The following is a 24,266-nucleotide window of genomic DNA, read 5'->3' on the forward strand; positions in this document are numbered from 1 at the left end:
TTAATTAAACTATCTGATGCAAAACACAAATGAAGTGGCAAAAGTTGCATTGTTTTTTTCTTTTTAAACTTTTAAAACTCACCCCGACAGCAATCGTAGTTTTCAGTCTTTCACGGCAGCGTCAGTCTCAGTCGCTCACTTCTTTAATAAGTTTGATTATAAGAACAGAAACACTCTGCGAGGTGTGTTTTGACACGAGGACCGTATGTTTGACGCCCCCGCTCCCGAGGAATCTTAACGTGGAGGGATGACTAACACGCCGTAGCCGTTATTTTAGTCTTTATTAATAGTTGGAACACATGACGGTAACAGAAAGGAGGGAGGAGAAGGAGGAGGGAGGAGGAGGAGGAGAAGCCAGACACGACGTGCACAAAATATATCAAAACTCTCTGGGGAGACGACGGCTGATTCGTCTCTTTCACACGTTCACTCAGCGATAGATTGAGAGGCGGCGGAGGGCGGGAAGGAGGGAGGGATGGTGGCTTTGAAGTGGAGGTTAGAGGTAAAGCCCCTCCGGCGTGCCCTCCTGCTTCTTGTACAGGACGTTCTCCTTGGACTTCTTGAAGTCCTCGTTGGTGACTTTCATGCGGCGCTCGCGCAGAGCCATGAGGCCGGCTTCTGTGCAGATGGCCTGGAGGACGAAGAAAAAAAAAAACCAGAGGCGTGAGAGTTTGTCACTAAAGAAACTCATAAATAAATAAATAAAAAATGCCATGGTGTTCTGTGGAGAGCAGAAACAATGCTGCTCTCTGTCACCCGGCCCGGCCTCTGTGTGTTTAGCCTCCCCCCCCCCCCGATTAGCCAGCGACTCGTGTGAAAACCCACAAACGACTGAAATGAGCAAACAAGCTTATCAGCGGGATTATCAAAAGTGGCAGGAGGCTGCAGGCCGCTGCTCTCGCCACCAGAGGGCAGCAGAGCCGAGCCGCAGCTCCCAGAGCACAGCTCACTGAATGGAAAAGCCACTGAGGGGTAATTAAGTGTTGACATGAATCACATTTAGAGAATCAGCCCCGGTGGGGGTTCTGTTTTGTTTTTTCTTCCTTTTTCTGTCAAACGGCTTCATCTTGGCTTTTTTCTTTTTCTTTTTCTTTCCTCCTCCTGCTGGAACCACAGTGCGAGCTGGCTCGGCGCCAGGCGATCGATAAGGAGCCGGAGTCACAGAGGCAGGCCGCGGCAAAATGAGGAAAACACCACCGGGGTTGTTTCATTCACTTTCAACCAGTGTAACCTGGAGTCCTGGGAGACTTTCATAAAGCCCCCCCCCCGTTTAATCGACTTTAAAATAGTCGACAACTCGCCCAGTCGCCGAAAAGTCCAAGAAAAGCGACGCGTCAGGAGAGAAAACTACAAGAAAAGCGTGGGAGCTGCACTTCACGCTAAGAAAAAGACACGCGTGTCCAATTGTGGCTCATTATTAAGCATTAATTCAGCTCACTGGGTTGTTAAGAGCTGCGACGGGAGTTCAAATAAAATGCATGTTAATAACTTACATGGGTAAACAAAGGCGGAAAAAAAAAAGACTTAATACTTAATAATGCACAGATTTCAGATTGAGATCAAATAAAAAAACAAAACAAAGCCGCCCCCTACCTTGATGTCGGCCCCCGACAGGTCGTCCTTCGCCAGGATGAGGTCGTCAAGGGTGACGTCGTCCGCCACCGTCATGCGGCTGGTGTGAATCTGGAAGATCCTGCGTTTGGTTTTCTCGTCTGGCAGCGGGAACTCGATCTTGCGGTCGATTCTCCCTGAGGAGGAGGAAGAGGAGGAAGAGGAGGAGGAGGAGGAAGAGGAGAGGTTTTATTAATAAATTTTTTGAAATCGTACTGTAACCGGAAGACACCACGAGACGCGGGCGGATCGATATCGATGGCGCCGGCGTCTGTGTGGCCGCTTCCTTCCTTCCTCGAGTCTTTAAAACATTCAAGAGCACAACGGATCTATTTTTTTTTCTCCCGGCCCGATCACGGACGCCTTTACTGACCGGGTCTGATGAGCGCCGGGTCCAGGGTCTCTATCCGGTTGGTGGCCATGATGACTTTGACGTCTCCCCGCGAGTCGAAGCCGTCCAGCTGGTTGAGCAGCTCCAACATGGTCCTCTGGATTTCACGCTCGCCGCCCGAGTTGGAGTCGTACCTGCGTTTGACACACGACGGGAGAACGTGACTGACGGACGGACGACGCCGTGGAGCTCAAACAGAAAAAAAACCCTTAACTGGACGGCGCCTCGTGTACAAACCAGGGCAGAGATCATGAAATAAAGAGTAAGGCTGCGTCTCAGTTCTCCCCCTCAGCCCTTCATCTTACCCCTACCCCTCTGAAATGTGCGTTCACGAGGGTCTGAGGGGCGCCATAGGACTCACATTTCACATATAGACGCTTCTAAAGTTCTATAAACCTGTTGTGTTTTATTCCAGTAAGAGCGGCATGTATTTGTTTCATAGAGACCGTGTTTATAACATTTTATTATGACACTGTAGAGTTCCAAAGTCTTCTAATAGGGGTGTTTTGAAAACCGGGACCAAACAAGGAAGCTCCTCCGCTTTCGCATGGTGAATGAGGAAATATGTATATATATGTATATATAATATAAGTAATCCACGTCTCCGTCTATTTCTTCACCTTGATGTGGGAAAGGTGGAAAACGAAACGAAGCAGCCAAGCGACTGCAACACGTTGAATTTGGGACGGCGTGACGATGCTCCTGCTGGGAAATCAACAAACATCCGTGGCTCTGCTGATGTAACGGCGCCGTATTATGATGTCATAACTGTGAGACGGAGGGAGAGGAGGCGGGGCCGAGCAGAGGGAGGGGGGGGGGGGGGGGGTGTCCCAAATCTAAGGGCTGAAATGTATCCCTTTGCCTTTGCCCTCGTTTTGGAGGGGAAGGCGGAGGCGGAGGGCTAAGGGGGAGGGCTAAGGGGAAGGCGGAGGGGTACAAAAGAGAATTGGGATTGGGCCTAAAACTCATATTTAAAATGAGCAGCTTTCAAGCATCAACTCTTGTTAAATCAAACTCCTCCACTCTTCTTCTTCTACTCCAAACAATAACGTCCCTTTACAGCCACACGTGCTTCACCGTAGCTTCGTATTTCAGTGTTTCGACTCGTCACCCGTCGTCCAATCACCGAAGCTTTTAAACACAGGGGTGAGACGTTCCTCTCTCCTTTCATCGGTAGCAAAATAATACTATTTATTAACATTTCTCGACAAAACTCCAGCGAGCTCCACCATCAGGCGGTAAAAAAAACTGGCGTTAGCAGGTCCTCCAGCACTCGATAAAAATAAACATGCGAGACACTCAGACAGTTCCGACACCTGGAACCTGCCGCCACCTCCTCCAACACCCCCCCCCCCCCCCCCTCCCCCGCCCTCTCAGGGTGTGAATTCAGAGCCCGGCGCCCACCTTTTAGTGCCGATGGCGTCGATCTCGTCGATGAAGACGATGGAGGGCGCGTGCTCCTCCGCCACCCTGAACAGCTCGCGCACCAGCTTGGGCCCGTCGCCCAGGTACTTCTGGATCAGCTCGGAGCCCACCACGCGCAGGAAGGTGGCCGACGTCTGATTGGCCACCGCCTTGGCCAGCAGCGTCTTGCCTGGCGGGCGACATGAGATGAGATGACATGAGATGAGATGAGGTCTTGATGACGGGGAGTTTAATCGCACTTTTTCCCCCAATAATAATCAACAATTCCGCCTCAGAGATATTTTTTTTCCAGTGAAAAGGTTAAAATTGTAAACATTTCTAACAAAACCTGTTTCTTTTTTAAACAAATTGAAGCTGTATTTTGCTTCAAGTTTCATTAAAAGTGGCTTTATGTTGAGATTGTAGTCGTTTCCAGTGGTTTTGTGGCCAAATGAAAGGTCAAACTTGTTCGGCAGAAACAGTAGAAGTCATCTCACATACCGTATTTTCTGCCCTATAAGGCGCACCGGGTTATAAGGCGCACCTACATTGATTGACATAATTTACAACTTCATTCATATATAAGGCACACCACTCTATAAGGCGCATGGAATACACCAGTGATCAACAACCTTTAAGCTCAAAGCCATTAGGTTACATTTTCCACTGATTCTAACACCCAGAGAGGTGCACACACTTTATTTTGATAGTCCTACCTGCAGCCTATGCCAGGAGGACACTACACACAAAACCTTCTTCACTACTGGTTGACAACTTACAACTACCGGTAATAATAATAATAATAATAAACTAAACTACATGAACTAAGCAACAAAAACACAACACAACACAATTATTACCGACACCACAAACCAAATATAACCCCCAATAATTGCATTTAAAACACCACAAACAGCTGCAATGAATTATGGGAGTTTCTATCGGCTGCACTGAGGAGCTCAGGTTGAATTTGTCGCTGCAAGGCATGATGTCCCATCATGCCTTGCAGCGACAAATTCATGTTTTGTGTTGTTGGAGGTTATTGTGGGTTGTTGTTGGGCTTGGTGTTGTGTTGATTGTGTTTATGTGTTTTTGTTCCCCAGTTTAGGGAGTCATTATTTCATCTAGTTTATTTTGGTTTGTTAGAATGTTGGTGTGCAACCATGAGTGATTAAGGTGTTGTGTGGAGTGTGGTCCGCTCTGAAGATCCGGTTGCGAAGTTAGAGTTGTCAAAATAAAAGCTTCTGGTTGTTCAGCTGTCAAATAGCAGTCTCGAGTAGAACAATCGTCCATATATAAGGCGCACCGGGCTATAAGGCGCACTGGCAGCTTTTCAGAAAATTTGAGGTATTTAGGTGCGCCTTATAGGGCGGAAAATACGGTAATTAACATCCAATCCGTAAAAAATAAATGTGAGTAATTACTTTTTTTTTAAGACTCTAATTAGTAGTAAAACTCTCCGTAAGTTCGCCATCTTGACTGTGAAGTTCTAATTGGATCCAAAAACAAACGGACAAAACATGTAAGTATTACCAACATTAAAAAAAAAAAATTTTTTTAGATTCTCGTTGCTTTCATGTGGGAATTAAACTTTATGCTTCTTTTAATGGCGACGGCCTGTAGCGCCCCATAAAAGCTCCATAAAAGCGGAGCGACGGCACTCGACTTTACGACGGAATCGGAGTGCAGCCGAATCGTCACGACTTCGTCTTGTTCACATTTTTATGTCGCGTTCATAAAGTCACATTTGCCCAAATGTTTCAACTCAGACAATTTCAACGGTCTGCGGATTTATTATTATTATTATTATGCTTTAATTAAAACTCTGCGGATCGCGTGTCTGTGCATCTCTCAGGTTATTGCCCTGACTCGGCACTTTTTCTCCTCGACCTGGACTTCCTCTGATGTTTTGGCTTCTTATTCAAGTGGATTGATCAAACCCTGCCTTTTTTCCCTCGACGTCTTTATAAAGACAGTTTTCAGAACTCCACGTCGTCATTTCGTTCGGCGGTGCTTCTCTGATGTTATTTGCCTGAATGATAAAGGAATGTGAATCTACGAGGAAAGCCCACTATAGCTATATAACTATATCACCTACCTGGACTAAATTACATTGATACTTATATTACATCATATATTTCATCTGGCATATTGCATGTACATATACATATAGTTATACATGTGCAAGTACACTATTACTATTGGTATTATTATTATTATTATTACTGATATATATTTATTGTTATATTATTGCTACCATTAGTAGTACTATACACAAGTATTATACACTATTTCACACTGTTATTATCTGTATTATTGTTGTTATTATTATTATATAATGCCTACTTCTAATGGCTCTGCCACTGGACCTTACTATTTATTTATCTTGCTTTTATCTCCTGCTTATTTCTAAGTGCCCATGTTCCGTTCTGTGCTTTACTTCTATCCATCTATCTATCCATCTATCCATCTATCTATCTATCTATCGAGCTGAATCGGACGATTTGGGTCATTATTTGTTTTTTAAATGAATAAAAAATTGTGTCACTAAGGCCAATTTTTTCATGTCGATGCACCTCATTGTCAGATAATTCTTTGAATGTCGCTTTTAAAAATAAAATTTTATACCAGAATTATTTCCTTCAAACAGGATGAAAACGTAAAGTCGCTCCTTCTTCACGGCAGGAAGAGTTTTACCGCTTCAGGACCTCACCTGTGCCGGGCGGTCCGTATAGAATGACGCCCTTGGGAGGCTTGATGCCCATCTCCTCGTAGTACTCTGGATGTGTGAGGGGCAGCTCCACCGACTCCTGTTAGAAGAAGAAGAAAAAGAAAACATCACAATTTGAGGCACTAGGCGTTTCCCACATTAACACCGGCTTCCAACAAGGTTCTTTGTCGAACTGTACCTTGATCTCCTGGATCTGATTGTCCAGTCCTCCGATGTCGGCGTACGTTTCTTGTGGCGCCTTTTCTACTTTCATCACCGTCACCAGAGGATCGGTGTCGTCCATCAACACCCCGATTACAGCGTGGACCTGTGGTGACGGACGTGTTTTTTGTTTTGTTTTGTTTTCCGTCAGTCAAAGCTCAGAATATCGACGACGACGTCCCGGGGCTCAGCGGAGAGACCGGAGCGGCGAGTCTCACCTTGTGGTTGAGCAGGACGGAGCAGCCCGGCTCCAGCAGGTCTTTGTCCACGAAGGACAAGATGCTGACGTAGTGCTCCGAGCCCACCGAGGTGGACACGATGGCGTGGTTGTCGTCTATGATCTCCTCCAGGGTGCCTACGGACATGGGGGTTCCCCGCAGGTCGTCCACCTTTGACCTCTCCTCCTGTTGCGATAAACCCAACACTATTAATGCAGGTCTTGGAGCTCACGCTCCGGGGGGGGGAGGGGAGGGGGGACTGAATGGATGGAGAGCATGGCTGACCTCCTGCTTCTCCTCCAGGGGCTTCATCTGCTCCTGGTTCCTGATGAACTCCTCCTCCATCAGGAGGTAATCTTTGATACGTTCCTGCTTCAGCAGCTTCAGGCGGCACTGAGTGTGAGGTGTGACTGAAACACAGAGAGTCGTTTACATTAAAAACATCTCGACGCCGTCAAAACTATTCAAAAATGCAGCGCACGACCGGACCATTTAATAAAAGCATTTTGTAATGTTCTTGGCATTCTGTAGGTAGAGGTGTTGAAGCGTGACCCCGGAGGGCCAGGCCTGTATGGTGAATTGTTCATTATGAAGACCAGCAGAAAGCCTAATAATGTCAGAACCAGGTGCTCCGGAGCAGCGAGAAGTCCAAAACATTCAGGACATCTGTGCCGGCAGGTGAGTTATTAACCATCCTGCTACAAGGTTTCTTCAATTAAACAAACACGAAGCCCTAATTACACATGTGAACCACAGGCAGTCGGCTGTGACGTGTCCATTACCCAGGGGTAGTTTGCTCGCAGCATCAGGTCCCTTGGTCTTCTTCTTTTTCTTGCCAACTCTGGTTGGAATTGGAGGTTCATACTTCTTTTTCTTATCCTTTAAAAAAAAAAATTGGCATGAGACACAATAATAGTGACAATCGATCCAGACAGTGGTTCCCGACACAGTCAAGTCTGCGCCAAAGATTCACGGGGGCATCGCAAACCCTTCTTGATTTTAAGGGATATAACATTTTCTATGGCTTAAAAATAGGCGAGTCAGCATTACATTTACATACGTCACTAGTGATGTTGAAGTGTGAGCAGCGGAAGGCTAAGAGAGCACCAATAGGGTTAAATATAATATGACTTCATTGAAACAATGGACAATATTTGAATTAAATGCGTCTTGTGGCAAAACAAATTGAGAATAAGACCTAAAGAGTTTATCCCCAAATGAAAGGAACTCTGACTAGGAATCACTGGTTTAAGAGATAGCAGGTATTTATTGTATTCATAACTCGTTTAAATGACCACATTCAACCACTATGTTTCAGTAAATTATAACAGTTGACGGTGGATGAGATGGCAAATCTGAAGTGTTTCTAGCATTAGCTGGAAGAAGCTGTGTCATCCGTACCTTGTCATCTTTTTTCCCCCCTCCTGGACCGTGTCCTCCACTCTGACTTTGACCCTACAACAACAACAACAACAACATGAAGCTTGTAAATGCAGTTTGAAGAGAATTGCTGGAAAACATCTCCTGTTGCAAACGAAGATACAGCTATTTAGCGAAAAGGTTTATGTTAACGTGACATGCGAGAAGGTCAAGTTCACGCTTGCATCAGACAAAGAAGCAAAGACAAAAGTACAGAGATTAGATGTGACCAATAAATACATTTGAAGAAAAGACAGTTAAGACCTTATGGATGACTTCGCTAACGGGAGCTAACTCATAATAGCTAACGTCATTAGCTTTCGGCTACAAGGTTCGTCACTACATTTAAATCCTGAACTAACACATGATCCACGCAGGAACAACATATAAACACAAACCAAACAGTATCAAACAGAGAAAACGGCGTCATTTTGGCGGATTATGGGCTTAAATTAAATGAAAGAACGAGCCGCGGAGAAAACTGCTTGCTCACTTACCATTGTTGCTCGTCGCTTGGTGGTGACGTCAAAGACTCTACGGCAAGTCTGTGGAGCCAAAACTGCCCCGCGCTGACTCCGCGTCCAGTGACATCATGGTGCGTTCGTGTAACTGGGAATCTTTTATGATATAAAAATAAGTTTACGAGTTTTCATTCATTTTAATCTATTGCTGAATTGTTTAAATTGCTTTTACTTGACAAGCTCGTTTGGAAGTTAATACCTACTTGAATTGCCCGAAGAAATCATGATTAGAGTGTAGTGCATCACGGCAAGGGGGATTTATTTGTATAGCACCCTTCAAACACAATGGTGAGATACAGTGCTTTACAAGAAATAGAAGAAATACAGTAAAACAACGTGATGAAACATCTTCATATGAAGCAGTTAATATTAGGTGATACAATAAAACAAAGTGATTCGGAAAGTATATTAAATTAAGCATTAAAATAAGTTAAATCTATTGTTTATTGGAAAGCTTGAGAAAATAATAGTGTTTTGAGGCCTGATTTAAAAGAAGTGAGTGTGTCAGCATTCCTCAGGCATTCAAGAAGAATATTCAAAACTTTATAGACTACATTTTGAAGTGGATCCTTTCTCACACAGGCTGCCTGTCTGTGTTGGTGACGACTATATATGTGCAGCAGCTGCAGAGACCTATATTACAAAGTTACAAAAATCCAGCCTATAAAAAAATAAATGCATGGAAAAGTTTCTCAGACTCTTGTTCAGTCAGACATCCATTAATTCTTGCAATACATTTCAGCTGGTCATGAGCTGATTTTGTTATTGTCTCAATGTGGTGGTTGGATTTCAGGTCAGAGGTCCATAATTGCACCCTTGAAATCTTTGAGTGTCATGCAGCCAAGACGAGCGCCGACCTTTAGCCTTTCCATGCCTCAGGTGATGAACACGGATCCTGGAAGGCTCATCTTGCATCTGAATGCGTTGAATGACGTGGCCCAACAAACCAAAAAACTAAAACTAAAACACATGTTGTATAGAAAATCAAAATACCTGAACAAGAAATAGCTCTATCTCTTCAGTGCTTACTCTACCGTTGATGGACAGGCAGAAAATGGGCAGATTTTCACAAGTGAATGCACAAGATTGAGATGCATTTGAATAGGTGAAGAGGACAGAATGATGCTGCAAAATCAATATGGCCTTGTTGTTCTTTAGCCCGTGAAGAGTGGAGTCTGCACACGGGCCCTGGATCTCACTGTGTCTCTCCACCACGCGCAGGGAAATATGGATAATTATGACAGTGTGTCTGCTCCAGCTTAATGACATTATCAACGTAATTAGCTAATTGTGAGCACTCATCAGTCCCCGTGTCGTGATGAGCATTACCGCCACCGACATACGATGTGAATAACTTGTTACGAGAGAGGCATGTCAAGAGGTGGCGCGTATTATTCATCCATTACCCATAATAATATAATCACCTGTCAGATATTGTAGCACTGTGGTTGATGTCGTTTCCTCATAGTGAAAAAATTATGCTTCACCCGTGTGCTGGGGTATTTCTGTGTTTAGGTACTTCACCTTCATACTACAATCTGTGCTGCAATCAGTAACCGGAGGTGTATCAGCGATGTGCAGTATACCACTGAAACAAATATCTTAAGAGTAACAGACACACAATAATACACAATAATCAGAGCCAGTAAAAAATTCAACTTTTTTCTTTTTTAAAAGGCTCCCAAGGTGTGACTATTTGAAAAATGCTTCAAGTTTGTCTCCATGGAAACGGGGATAAAACACAACTTTACGAAAAACACTTTTTGTCTCGGTGGAGATGACGTAAACGTTGCTACTGCACATTAGCCCTACAAAGATAGTAAAGATGTAATTCTTCTGGATATGTACGTGACTAATTCTAAGATTCTGATTAGATTAATAAAAAAAAAAATGTTATATTTAAATATATGTATGACGACTATCCACTTGGCTCAATGAATATGAAAAATGTTGAAATAGGGAAAAGATGTTGGATATAAAACAAACAATGTAAGAAAGCATAAATAGGTAAATAAAACTATAGTATATAAGAAGGTGTGTGAAGGGGAGAATATGTAGTTTGTGTGATATGCAAATGTACAATACTGCAGTATCCATGGGCACGTGTCTATTTATTGGTAGAAATGGTAGTTTTATAATTGACAGTTACCAGGAATTGGTCATTTGTCCATACAGATATCCATGTACTTCCATTATTCACGTTCATAGGTATTGTTTTCTGCGTCTGTGTGGCTTTATTACAGCGATAAACAACAGCGCCCACTAGTGGCCCAACATGAAAACTGTATTTCTGCTGTTGCATGTGAAAACGGACATCGTTTTCAAAAACGTTGCCGTGCAAACATGACGCTTCTCGGAAACATGAAACGGTCGCATTTTCATCTTGGAGTGTTGCTTTCAAATCACAGGCGATCGTTTGAGGTTACATTAATTCACATAAAAACAACATGTCGACGCTCGGCGGCTCTCACCCCGAGACTTTTCTCGCTCTCCGGTAACATGAAAGTGACCTCGGCCGCACAATGTGATCAGACATATTGTCGGACCCCACATGACTGATCCATTAGAACATCTTTCATCTCCTATCGAGTGCAAGTAATGGCACTGTCAGTAACTCTGTGAGACAAGAAAAAAAAAAAGAAAAGCTTTCACAAAGAGTCTTTGTGCATGTACATCAAATCAGAGTCTTGTTATCCACACAGCTTTCTTTGAGATATTCTCTATTATACTGCTGTGTGTATCAGTGTGTCAGACTGTGAGTGTTTGCCTGTGACACAGAGTTTAAAACCAGACGTGTTTGGCAGCTGGGTCATTTTCATTTTCCACCTGAAATTTTAATTTAATTTAGTTTGAAATTAAACTCATTGTATGCGAATCATTGTCTTTGTGTGCTTTAACGCTAAGAGGTACAGGAGTTGTTGCCTTTGGATCACCAAGCACGATCACCAAATCTTTTTCCTTCACCTTGTTAGGGAATAACTAATTTTATGTTTATTTTAGTATTGTATTGTAGAACAGAGCTCATTTACACTGAAGTATACCTATTTTTTTAAATGACAATATTCTACTGGGAGTCCGTCCATATGAGTGTCTGCAGTTGTGCGTCTTTTATCACAAAAACAAACAGCGCCCACCAGTGGCCATTTCATAAACTACGGTACATTATTTTCAGCGTTTATGCAATTTCCGACGTCGTTTTTAAAACGTCGTCGTGTATGCCGATGGCCAGCACACGCGAAACTGCATTTCTGGCACCGAGAACACGTTACGGCTGCCGGTGAGATACCTGTTAGATTTTCACGTCTGTATAATTGAGACGCCGCAAAAATACCGTTCACCCACGTCTGGGCACGAAGCCTCGCACACCGTTGAGTCTGTCTGTCGTTTCCCTCTCTGTGAAGACGACAGGAAACGAGACGGACTCCCGGTTCTCGTCCTCCGGAGATCTGACGCTCTTAATGCACACGTGACAAAGCCCAGATTCTCGCGTCAAAAGGACGGCGGAGTCTGGAGGATTCCTGTCGCCAAATTCAATGTCATCTTCTGCGTGCGGAATGAGAATAACGGCACCACGACCAAAGGAACGGGGAACAGGAAGTAGTTGTCTCGCCGAATTAGTGTCAGTCCAGAGCACCTGGACGTGTCCTCAAGCCTGCCGCCATCACGTGCAGTAGCATAGAGCGTAACCCCCCCCCACGCAAACATCCCCGTTCTGTTGGAGACGCTCATCATAATGAGCCTCTTTTGAACGGGAAGGTTTTTTTTTTCAATTTGGTCGGTAGTAATGGAGTGGAAGCGGCGGCGCCGAAGACGGAGGCCCTCCCGAGTGGCGCGGAAGACGTCCGGCTTCATCTTCGTTCGCTTTAATGACTTACAGACACAAAACCGGTGAAGCGGCCACTTTATTAAAAGATACTTTTCTCTCGTATACATCCATTACAGTGACAGATACAGCGGGTAGAGTCATGGTGAGTCTTATGATTTACTGTAGATGAGAGGAAGAAGTAGTGCATCAGGGTTTTTTGCTGAGACACAAAGCCTCCAGGCAGTTTTTTTTTTTCTTGATCACCATGGAAACTGGATTCCTCACAAGGGGGGGGGGGGGGGGTAGATTTCAGTACTATGATGTTCCATCCAGATGTGAGACTCCAGCAAAGTATCATGCATCTTTTACGCAGCCACGTTCTTGACGGAAGCTGTCAGGGATGAGCCTTCGTCCGCCATTCCTCATTGTTTGTTTGACTCCTTCCTGAGAGAGTCTACCCCCCGCCCCCCCCACCCCACCCCCACACCCCCCACACCCACCACTATCTGTCCACGCTGGTCTCTGCCAGTCGGTTATTCATGATGCCGAGGGCGCCCACCCCTCCCGAGAAGCCGTTCTGACGGGAGCTGGAGCTGGACTGGCGCGGATGGCCGATGGCCATCTCGGAAAGCTGCTTCTGCATAATGGCCAAGTTCACCTGCAGGAAGACACATGTAAAGAGCAAATGTAAAAAAAAAACATAAGAAGGAAGCCGCCTGGGTTCGTGCCGTTTTTGCAAAACAAGGATTACCGCAACGTGTTTGGCCGCCCGAACGCCGAGCAGATGGTACTTTCCCTCTTCGCTTTGTCAATTTTAGACAAAAAAATGAAGCAAATTTGACTGAAAAGAAGCTGATTTATCTTCTTTTATCAGGGGAAAGTTGCTCTCTCAGCGTCTACAGCGTCCCCACTGACGTGGAACGTTGTGGAACGTGTGCCAGACGGTGTTAAATTCAGGAGGGCGTCCCCACGGGGCCCGCTCGGCTTAGTTTGGAGGACATCTGACATTTACGTGTCCGTGGGTTGTCCTGATTAATAATGGCGTAATTGCCGTGGTATTTGCGACGTCCTTTTTTCGAGATCTGTTCATCATTGGCCGCTCCACATCCAATTACCCTCACATGTTTCATCCAGGGATGCCAGTGGATTTATATGAATCTTAATTTACTGTGACACACAGGCTAAGTGCAGCTTGTCAGACAAACCCAATAGATTATTACATTCACATTAAAGTCGGTATTTCATTCCAGATCATCAAGAGTTCTAAGGAAAAAGCAGACAAAAAAACAATCACATTTAAAATTTTTGAGTGAAAAATTAAAACTACTCCAACTCCGTCTCCGTGGAATTGGAATTCCGGCCGTATAGCCTCTTCTGTTCACGTCTTTTAGTGTTTATGCTGTTTCTGCGTAAATGGACAACATGATCAAAACATTGCTGCGTAAACTCGAAACCTTTCTGAAAATAAAACACAAAAACGCTCGAAAAACATCTTCAGATGATCATTCTTTAACTTTACGTTCGGCTCTTTCAATGTCTCCCACCTGCACCCGTCTCTTTTTTTACTGTCCCCCTCATCTCTCCTTAAGAATACAAAATGGACAAAGGGCTTTTTTTTTTTTTTTTTAATCCCTAAGGGTGAATGTCAAGATAGAGCGGTTAAAATCACCGTCACTCAAAGACTAAAAAAAGCTCCAAAGGTTTTTTTATTGTCAGCCTCTGATGCTGAATGAAACATCAAACTGCGAGCATGAAATTAAAGCCTTAAAAGTACTGAAATAATCTCGATATCAGCCAGTCAAACTAGATTTATTGTTCTGTGGTTTGTTTAACTGTAGTGAGCTGAAATATTATTCAAACTTTATCCTAATTGGAGGCTTCACGTTGACTAAAAGGCCCAGATTACATTTCAAGTGAAAACAAGGTTTTTTTTTTTGGTTTCAGAAAAGTTTTGCGTTCACGCCGCAACATTTTGAAAACGATGTCCATTTTTACCATTTTTAATTTTTTTTCTTCACACATTTAAACAATGGCACGGTTAATTTATGGGTAAACATTTAAATTATTAGTATTTTTAAAAATTTTAACAACTAAATTGATGCCCTAAGGGCAATTTTGATGGAATATAGCAGCTCCGGGGGTAGCTGGTGGGGACCGAGGGTCAGGGACATGTTTTTTTGGGGGACTGTGGGAGGAAACCCTTTAAGTTACGAGATCCGTGCCGCCAATACGTGGGTGATGCGTTCAGGTGCATCACGTAACTCCGACACGCTCCATGGCTGCTCTCTTTGCTGTAATCCTCCCCCCCCCCCCCTATCTCTCTCTCTGCTCCACACCAGAAACATGTTTTTTTTCTTAATAAAACATATCAAAACAACAAAAAACACAATACCTCAGTGGAATTCATGTCCGGTTTGCAGACGAATGCCGTCATATATGTAAAAAAAAAAAAAAAGTTTTTACTTTCTAAATTTGGTGGGTATATATTCAGGTCCGCCCCAATATAAATTACATTAAATTACGAAAACTGGCAAATTACTGTTGTTATGACTCAACGAGGTTTAAAGCCCCAGGCCAGCAACTTTATCCACAAAGCAGCAGGAGCTAATGAGGCTTCCTGGACCTTCTGTCCTCATTTTGTTTGGTACCACAGCCAAAAAAAAGTGCCATAGTTATATGTTCAGCATAGACTTCCGAGTGTTTAATTAAACTTAGAACTTTACTTTGCACCTTCCCCAGGATTCCATGCTGACGTTTAGCTCCAATGTTTTCTAATTGTATTACCTTTCGTCAGCAAACACGCTGCCAATTTGCTTTTACTAATCAGCATCAGGCTGAAGCTGCAGTCACGGCCAACATTATGATATTTGCGGAAGAATCAATCGGTGTTGAGACCTTTCGGTTTCTATTATGGCGCTGTAAGTACGAGCGCGGGGAACACGTACTGTGGCATGACAACAAGTCATTGGTATTCATCGCTTGGGGGGAACCTGGAGTCGTTTCCCTCAGTCTGAGTACAGAATGTCAACGTAAAGATATTCCGCTGAAGACGTCGACACAGACGCCCAGCAAGGAACAGGGCGGGTTTTATTGCATCGCCTCGCGATTCCTTTCAGTTCTAACGTCTAATTCAGCCTAATATGCGGTGTCTGTTTCCCCGACATTGTTTTCAGGCGGTCGTCATTCAGCCTGACGCGTCTCGTCTGAACCGTCGAATGGCGGATATGGAAATGTACGGACGCCTCGCGCGAGTATGGTCAAAGGACCTGTTGACTGGGAAATAGGAGAGAAATAATGATATTCAGAGAAATTCTACACATAATGGGTGTGTGTGTGTGTGTGTGTGTGTGTGTGTGTGTGTGTGTGTGTGTGTGTGTGTGTGTGTGTGTAGCCTTGGAAACAGCAGCGAAATGCTGCCTGTTCAGATGTGAGGCTTGTAGGAAAATGTGAATCATCGCCTGAAGACTGAGTCGGCTTTTTTTTCTTTCTTACCCCCCCCCCAAACCTACTACTTCGAAGCATTCTAAGTATTTTATTACATATCAATCCTAAATGCCACTGCATAGCTGATCGTAGTGATTGCCAGGCCTACGGGCAAGATTAAAAAATTAATAAGTTCCGAAAGAACCGCTTCTGGGAAACAAGGCTATTGACTAAATGTTGTTTGTGCTCCTCCTGTGAACAAGAAAATCTAATTACTTGGGGGGGGGGGGGGGGGGGGGGAATCAATGCGCGATTGCGTAAGAGGGGGCTGCGATGCGAAGGTGGGGGGGTCTCACCTTGTTGGCGGCCAAAAAGTCCCTCATGGAGATCATCTCTCCGGACATCCTGCGGCCGGCGTCGGTCTCGCTCTCGTTGACGGCGTCCGTCTCGATGGACGGGTCCCTGCGGGTGCGGAGGTGGCCCGGGGCCACCACGTTGCGCCGGGGGTGCCGGTGGTGCCCCCGTCTGGGGGGGCAGCAGCGGCACGGCGCCTCCAGCCTCCTCAGCAGCCAGTTGAGCACCTGCTTGATGACGATGGAGATGATGTTGAAGAGGGAGTAGATGCAGCAGACGCCCGTCAGGATGAAGACGAAGTTCCCCAGCCGGTAGGCGGCGGTGGCGGGGCCCTCGTAGAACGCCCGCTGGCTGCTCACCATGTCCCCGAACCCGATGGTGCTGAACGCCACGAAGCAGAAGTAGAGCGAGTCCAGGAAGCTCCAGCCCTCCGCCGCCGAGTACATGAGGGACGCGCAGCACGACACCGAGACGGCGGCCGCGCCGAGGATGAGCATGACGCAGTAGACCGAGGGCTTCCAGCCGGCGAGGTCGTCCCCCCCCGCCGCCGCCGCCCCGCCGCCAGTCCTGTTTCCCTCGGACGCCGGTTGACGTCCGTTCTTCGGCAGCACGGCCTTCTTGCGGCGCCGCTCGTGACAGGACTTGAGGACGAAGGCGATGACGGTGATGACGCGCTCCAGGAAGAGGTTGAAGAAGAGGATGGTGGCGGCGCAGCCCAGCAGGCCGTAGAACATCAGGAAGACTTTTCCTCCGACGGTGGCGGGCGTGGTCATCCCGAACCCTGAGGACGAGAAGACAGGTCTAACCGAGGGTCTACCGAGACGAGACAGACTGGCAGCAGGGGGAGCTATAGGACATTTCTTTTTGGTTTGTTTTTCTACCTTTTCATCCTTTCAAGACGATTTTCGAGAGAAAAACCCAACAATTCCAAGACTTTCTGGCGTTCTGGTTGGTGTCAGTGGAAAGACGGAGCGAAAAGGATTATGGAGAGAGACTCAAACCCGGGTTCAGGCAGCCATTTTGAATCAATTTCCTTACTTTAGACTGTGACATTTTTCGTACACACCGGGTTATTGTCTTACTAGACCAAAATTTTAAATATCACCGAGGTGGATATTTGTTAACTTGATAGGACTCGTCACTTTCCATACATTCAGACGTCACCATTTCATGTCCAAAACCTTGTTTTCTCGCCGTCCCTTCCTACAGGAGGCTCCTAATCTTATCTGACTTGTGCGAATTATCTTCAACTTATACATATATGTATTTTTTATTTATTTATTTTTCACTTGATAGTTACGTGCCATGACATGACTGAAGCTTCACAAAGCCAATGAGTTGAGTTGAAGCCGGAACAACGACGTCTCGGTGACCCCCTCCCTCTCTACGCCTCGGTTTTTTTTGAGGACGGACCAATTTAATTGAACTCCGGGGAATGTTCTGTGATCTCGGTAATTTCACGGTGTCCATCCCCTGACTTCTACTTTTCAATATAACCTTTTCACAAAGTTGCTAGAAGAGTTCTTTTTGCTCTACCAGAAGATAGAAATACCGATTAAACACCGACTGATTTTTCATTGTGATTATTTTCTTTGAAGAATTTAAGAAGTTTTTTCCAGCGTCTCTTTTAACTCTTTGAAGGGGTTCGAGTCGGCGCCGTGTTTGGCGTCGTCCTCATTTCTCCGCCTTTCTTCCAAACTAACATTTAATACGTGTTTAATTAAGATTGGCAGGGTTTAGAGAATTAATCAACACGACGACTTTGAACTTCGTGCTTTGAACTTTTTCTTTTCTTTGATATTGTAGTTTTTTTTTTTTATATTATAAAAAAGTTCACTGCTACTACAAAATATTTGCTTGCATGCACTATTGAATCCATCCGTCCATCCAGAGGCCACATGCAGTGCCATAATAACATTTATAGACTTTCTTTGTTGTGGCACAGTGGACAAGTCACGAAAATGTTTTTTCAAAGACATTTCACACTCATTACTCGGGGAAAATGACAACAAACATAAAGTCAATTTCGATGAAGCTTACTGGTGCAAAATAGCATGAAATGTTAAAAAACAAAAGTTCTCCTATCGTTATTACAAAGTCACCCTGACAACGTGGCTCTGAGGCTGGTTTACTATCTTTCACGGCGAAAAGTAAACAGCTTCTAGGCTTTTTTTTTTTTTTTTTTTTTAATGGCTTGGTTATTTTCTGGGTTAGATTTATGTTTGACGATTTATATTTCAAGGCCCCGGCCAGTATTTGAACCCACGCTGCCATTCAGTATGGTCAATAAAGCAAATTCCTATTTATTGCAATTCTATTTGTAGAAGCAGTGAAAACGTCCAGGGGTGTGCGTACTTTCTATAGGCTGGGTTGTCGTTGGTGGCAATCTCTCTCTCTCTCTCTCTCTCTCTCTCTCTCTCTCTGTCTCTCTCTCTCTCTCTCTCTCTCTGTCTCTCTCTCTCTCTCTCTGTCTCTCTCTCTCTCTCTGTCTGTCACTAACATCCAGTTGAAGAGGTGAACGTTCATCGCGGCAATTATCTCTCGCGTGTCGGTTTGAGTGATATTTCACTGTATTTTCACAACCTACCTGACAACTGAAACACCCATGTGACACCCACATCTCTATTTTATCATATGGCTGAATGCCCCCCCCCCCCCACTCCTTAAGAGGGTTGAAGCAGTTCCACCCTGAAGATAAGCTGCGATGCCATCTCCCTGCGTGACACTTCTTTTCTGTCTCTTATGAAACGGCACATCAACGAAATGGGGAGTGTGTGTGTGTGTGTGTGTGGGAGGGGGGTCGAAATGAGAGATCGTTCATTCACTCGCACCAACCTCAGTGATGTCTCTCTCTTTTCATCCCTCATTAAACAGCCGAAGCTCAATGAAGTCACTGTGTTTTCCAAATGTTCCCCTTATCTTGTGTAATGTAAGAATATAAATAAATAAATAAATCAACCGTTACTGTTTCGTGTCGTGGAAAAGACAAAAACGCAGGGTGTCTGATTGCCCCCCCCCCCCCCCACCGAGCCAGAGGATTCTTGGGGAGGGGTTGATTGCCTTCAACACTCATCCTGCTTCTCCAGGTGCTAATTGACTTGGAGTTTTCTTCCGAGCGCAGTGACGAAGCCAAATGGGCTGAATCATATGGATAGACCTTTTTTTTTTTTTTTTTTTTTTTTTTTTCATTCTTCAGCTTCACCCTCGTTGAATTTGACGCCATTTACTAAGTTCCAGCCAAAGCTTTCAACACAATCACGTTCACGTTTGATTCCCGTTCACAAGTTTGAATGATAAAATTAAGCGTTCTTGCTTCTGTTTTAAATTCAGTTTAAATTAAATTTTAATTAATTAGTTCTAAGTGACTATTGTTTCAAAGGAGAACTCCCCGCAGCAACTAATATTGTCATAATGACCAATAATAATAGATGCTAATAATGTAATCATTTGACACTTTTTCAATGTAATACAGCTCATAATGTAATGACTTTCAAATAAGATATTCGATCCATTATAATAGTATTTTGTTCATTATGTAATAAGTTATTATAAGTTTGAAGTATACGTGATTAAGAAAATCCTTTCAAAACGTAATAATACATCAACTGGACTGCATTTCTTATAAATAAACACATTTTTTTACAGGTTTTTTTCACAGTTTTGCTGAAATGAAAGGGACATTGGAAGACACAGTTGTCATTCATTCACTGAGGATACAGACTCAGCGGAAAGTCACAGTTATGGTTGTGAAATAATTTTGCCAAATCTTTACACGATCAACTTTAGAACATTCAGACAGGATGTTGAAAATCATCTTGTGATTTGCTCGTGTCGTATTCAAGATCAACAAACCTGATACTGAAAAAAAAAAAGATTTTTAAGTGTCAAGAGTCAAGATCAAGGCCTTGAAAATGGTTTTGAGACCAAATCCAATCTCCAGTATGACACCAGGTCATTATTATTGTTACCGTTGTACAATTGTACAATGCAAATCTACTATTTGTAATATAAATACCAAGATAATAAAGTGAACCCTTGTAGATTCTTAACATCAATTCTGTCTGCCAACACCTGCAAAATCTCCTCATCGAGCTCAGGATTGTTCCAGAAGTGTAAAAAAACTGTGTTGTTGTGTTTCGGCAGAGCTGATAAGCTATTTTTAGCTCTTCATGCTAAGCTAGCCAGAAACCACATTTGTTTTCTTCTCACAAATCACGATTTATTTATTTTTCTCCCGCCCGCTCGTTTCTTTGTCCCGAGGACATTCACAAGACATGTTGCGGAAAAAGCAACACTCTCACTTCCCAAGAGAGCATTATTTATTCATTAAATTTTTTTCACACATTAGTCGAGCACGTTGTGCAAAACAGACGTCACGTCCAAACACCGACAGCGTTCCTGCTAATTGCTTAAAATTCCCGCCGCCTCGGATACTTAAGTAGGAAAATACATGATAAATGCATGCAAGTGTTGGTTAACCAAGCATTTGCACGGGGCTGTGAAGTCCACACACACTTTTTTTTTTTGAATCGCATAGATTGAAATGCGTGTTATTTGCAACTTTATCGACAAGATATCTGCGGGAATGAGGGACGTTTTCGTCTGACCGATCTGGGAAGTTTGAGAAGTGACTGGCTGTACATCGCATAGATATAATTACTAGTTCCTGTTATAGATGCACACGTTTGCTCATTTAAAGTTTAGTTTATTCACTTCAATACACGACGTTCGCTCACCTGCAAATTAATTTGCGCGGCGTCTCCTTCTTAAAGCGGAGGATTTAAAAATTATTCCGGTTGACCTTCTGCAGCTAAAACAGCTTCAGCTCTTCCAGGAAGACTTTCCATGAGGTTCAGGAGGGTGTTTATTGGAAATTTCAGACTATTAGTGAGGTCAGACGCTGAGCTGGGAGCACGAAATGTGAATAAAACACAAATAGCGACTACAAAGTACGGCTAATTAAGATTACAGACGGCAACGGGGCACAAAGTGCAAAACCAGCTTGTCAAATGCATTTGGGACACAGTTGTCATTATTAATGCTGCAAAACTGACTGAGGAAAAACAAGTTAATGAATCCACACTGCATGTTCTTTTTCACTTGTATTCATCCGGCGTATACGAGAATATGATTAGCAGTGTCAATATTACTATATGTGTGAATTAATCATATTGATTTTGACAGTATCTTGCTTATTATGTAGAATATACAGTGTGTTACGATGCACGGTTTATTTGTAACATGCATATATGTATTTTTCTATTTAACTTTCAGGCATATAGTTCTTCTATTTTTTTCCTTTCAATTACTCTCCGATGCTTTGCTGCTCCTGTGACATGCAAATTTCCCCTTTGTGGGATTCGTCCTATGCTCTCTTCACTTGGGGATTGTAGCCGGCGGCGGCGTTTTCTCTCCTCTGAACAATTATTTTGTTTTAATCCACTCGTATAGACACATTCTAATTGAAGCCATCCACGTCCACAACAAGAGTGCTAATTGTGTCAAGAGTTTCAACCTCTAAAAATGATGTAATGAAGCAGTATATTCCCAAAGATGTCAATGAATCAATGGACAATGGCCATGTAAAAATCTCGCATTTGCATATATGAAGGCTTGCATGTGATGCCCAGTGGCTCACAGCAGTAAGCTCTTTGGAAGCAGCTTCCTATAAGAGCCTGTCCTCCTGATTATGCAGTTTCCTCACGGCAACCGCGCTTTCTGGTATTCCAACATGTATTTATCTCACATTGTATTCTCTGCAAAGTAATTCTGTGTCTCGCCAAGGTTGCTTTTTTTTTTTTTTTTTTTTTAAATATACATTCTTCACAAAGCGATCGAACGATTTGTGAGATTAGTTTTTGCTTCATCCAATGATTCCACCACTTTCATTCGTCATATGGACGATCGCTCATCGGGTTCATGTGTGTTTGAACCGTCAAGCGCTGACACACACTGATGTTTCTCCTCTCAAACGTCGACGTGAGCGATTAAAATGTCGTTTTGCTGCAATCGTGAGCTTGTGATTGCCCTCCTGTCTCTGCCACGAGCGTGAAAAACTTCGAACTGAATGATGTGAAGTTATTCGTGACCTCTGGAGACCTCATGCATGACCCCCCCCCCTCCTCCACCATGTCTGTCAGGTGCAGCTTACATCTAATCAGGGTGTTGATTAACCACCATGTGAGGGGAGAGAGAGAGAGTGTGTGTGTGTGTGAGAGAGAGTGTGTGTGAGCAAATGAAAGAAGAGGCTCTGACAACAAGAGATCAATAGCATCGTTTCTGAGTGAGTGTGATGATATTTCTCTGAGGGGGGGGGGGGGGGGCGCTTCTGAAGCAGGTGAAGAGAAAGAAATGATCATGGACGGAATAAAAGAATTGTCCCTGGAGGTGCTGTGTAAAAAATAAAAAAGTTGGATTCAAACTACGTGGGGGGTGTTAGGCTGTTATAATTGTCAAATTAAAGTGGGAGAAATTCTTTTTTTTTTTAGACATAAGTGGCTGTTTTTTCTCCCCTGTTTGTTGCTGCGTCTCACCGATGGTTGACACCACAGTTCCCACGAAGTAAAAAGCGCCCGTGAAGTCCCACCGGGGTCGGATCGCGTCCACCCGGATCCCGGCCACGTTCGCCTCCTCGTAGCTGCGCAGGAAGTTGTCGAGCTCCCTCTTGGTCAGGTTGTGCTTCTGGCCGAACTGCTCGAACCTCTGCGCCCAGCGCTCCTTGGCCTCCCGCTCCTTGGGCTGCTCCAGGGCGGAGAAGACGGCGGCGCCGCACAGCAGGTACACCACGATGAAGAGCGCCAGCAGCAGGAACCGCGCGTTGTCCTCGTTCGTCGGACCGGAGCCGCCGCAGCAGCAGCCGCCCCTGCAGCCCATTATGTCGCCGCCGTCACCGCGAAGCAGCCGCAGAAAGGGACCCGTGGCATGGTGGTCGCGCATAAAAATGTAAAAAATATATAAAATAAAATAAAATAAAAAACGAATAGTCCTATGCAGAAAATCAAAATGTTCTGTTCCGTGTATTTTGGGACATTTCCACCACCCCACCCTCCCCTCACGCGCCTTCAACCCAAGTCCCGACCGCTCGAGCCAAGCGCGTTCGGCTTTACAAGTCCACAGTCCGCGGGGGCTGTGTCGTCCTGCTGACGGTGGTCCGAGTATCCAAGATGGACAAAAGGAGAAGAGACGCGAAAGCAGCAACCTGTGGAGTCACTGCCGCTGCTGCCGCTGCTGCTGCTGCTGCTGCCGCTGCGCGCAGCCTCTCCAAAAAGCTCTCCACCCCAGAGCGCACGCTTTTACGCACAGCGGACTGACCGAGCGCTGATCTCTGTCCACTCAGCAGCGAGCAAAGACGCCTGCTGAAGCAAACCCGAGGAAGAATCTGCAGAGAGAGAGCGAGGGAGAGAATAAAGAGATTCACAGTTTTGTTAATGAGCCCCCCCCCCCCCCCCGAACGACCCGTCGTGTTCGACAAGATTCCACCAAACTTTGGGAAGGTTTGATTCTGACAATATGAAGCGTGTTTGCATTTCGAAGATCAATATCACTTGACCTTTCGGAGCCCAGACGAGGGATTCGTGCTCCCCGCTTTGTGTTTTACCCCGGGGGTCGTGAGAGCAAATGCCAGAACGCCACGATAAATAATTCAGGATCGCGGGGACAACAGAGGAGCTATTTCTGTAAAAAAAAAAAAAAAAAATTGGGCACATTGGAAGCAGGTTTCACCTTGAATGGGGGGAAAGTTTTCGTTCCCAACTTTTGTAAACAACTCAGCTCACTGTTTCCTAATAGGTCGCAAAAAAAACAAATGAGGAAAAACTTCCCATGCAAAGCGGACGGGAGCGGTACCTCGTGGAGGAGATCAGCCCCGTTGCCATAGAGACGCAGGGATCAAAGGCGGTGGGTGATTTTCTCGCGCATTAGTCGCACAGCCACCAAATTGATCAGCGTCAAATGACAAGACTGGGCAAAAGATCCCAGGCAAATAAAATCATCAGTTTATTTGTTCGCAAGATTTTGTGGAAATGTTCATCACACAGATATTCAGAAGATTCAAGCTTTGACTTTGAAAGTGTCTGATTGCTCTTGTTATTAATTAATATTATTATTTTTCTGCGAGTAACTCATCCTGCACAGTTGGGAGCACCAACACAAAAAAAACCCCCACATCAAAACATGCTGAACTTTCAGG

The 24,266-nt window shown here is 44.5% G+C and overlaps 2 protein-coding genes across 2 annotated transcripts; both read right to left on the bottom strand.

Annotated features, from left to right (window-relative positions):
- Positions 1-266: 266 nt before the first annotated feature.
- Positions 267-8,494, bottom strand: LOC308143637 (26S proteasome regulatory subunit 4). The gene is made up of 11 exons (XM_080514514.1): positions 8,473-8,494; positions 7,958-8,011; positions 7,339-7,435; positions 6,842-6,966; positions 6,557-6,742; positions 6,316-6,444; positions 6,120-6,216; positions 3,407-3,596; positions 1,985-2,136; positions 1,594-1,748; positions 267-631 (listed from the first exon to the last, which is right to left on the bottom strand). The coding sequence occupies exons 1-11, from the start codon at positions 8,473-8,475 to the stop codon at positions 497-499; spliced, it is 1,323 nt and encodes a 440-aa protein (XP_080370640.1). The 5' UTR covers positions 8,476-8,494; the 3' UTR covers positions 267-496.
- A 4,309-nt stretch (positions 8,495-12,803) lies between these two features.
- kcnk13b (potassium channel, subfamily K, member 13b) lies at positions 12,804-22,951 on the bottom strand (the record flags this gene model as incomplete). Its single annotated transcript, XM_080514515.1, has 3 exons — positions 12,804-12,959; positions 16,081-16,859; positions 22,612-22,951. 3 exons carry the CDS (start codon positions 22,949-22,951, stop codon positions 12,804-12,806), a joined length of 1,275 nt encoding a protein of 424 aa, XP_080370641.1.
- Between the last annotated feature and the right edge of the window lie 1,315 nt (positions 22,952-24,266).

Source organism: Blennius ocellaris (genome assembly GCF_963422515.1).
Source record: "Blennius ocellaris genome assembly, chromosome: 18".
Classification (NCBI taxonomy): Eukaryota; Metazoa; Chordata; class Actinopteri; order Blenniiformes; family Blenniidae; genus Blennius; species Blennius ocellaris.

Coding starts and splice junctions, on each gene's coding strand:
- LOC308143637 (XM_080514514.1), bottom strand. Junction 7,436..7,957: donor GGGGGAAAAAAGATGACAAG/GTACGGATGACA, acceptor TTTTTTTTAAAG/GATAAGAAAAAGAAGTATGA. Junction 6,967..7,338: donor TGCGAGCAAACTACCCCTGG/GTAATGGACACG, acceptor TCTGTGTTTCAG/TCACACCTCACACTCAGTGC.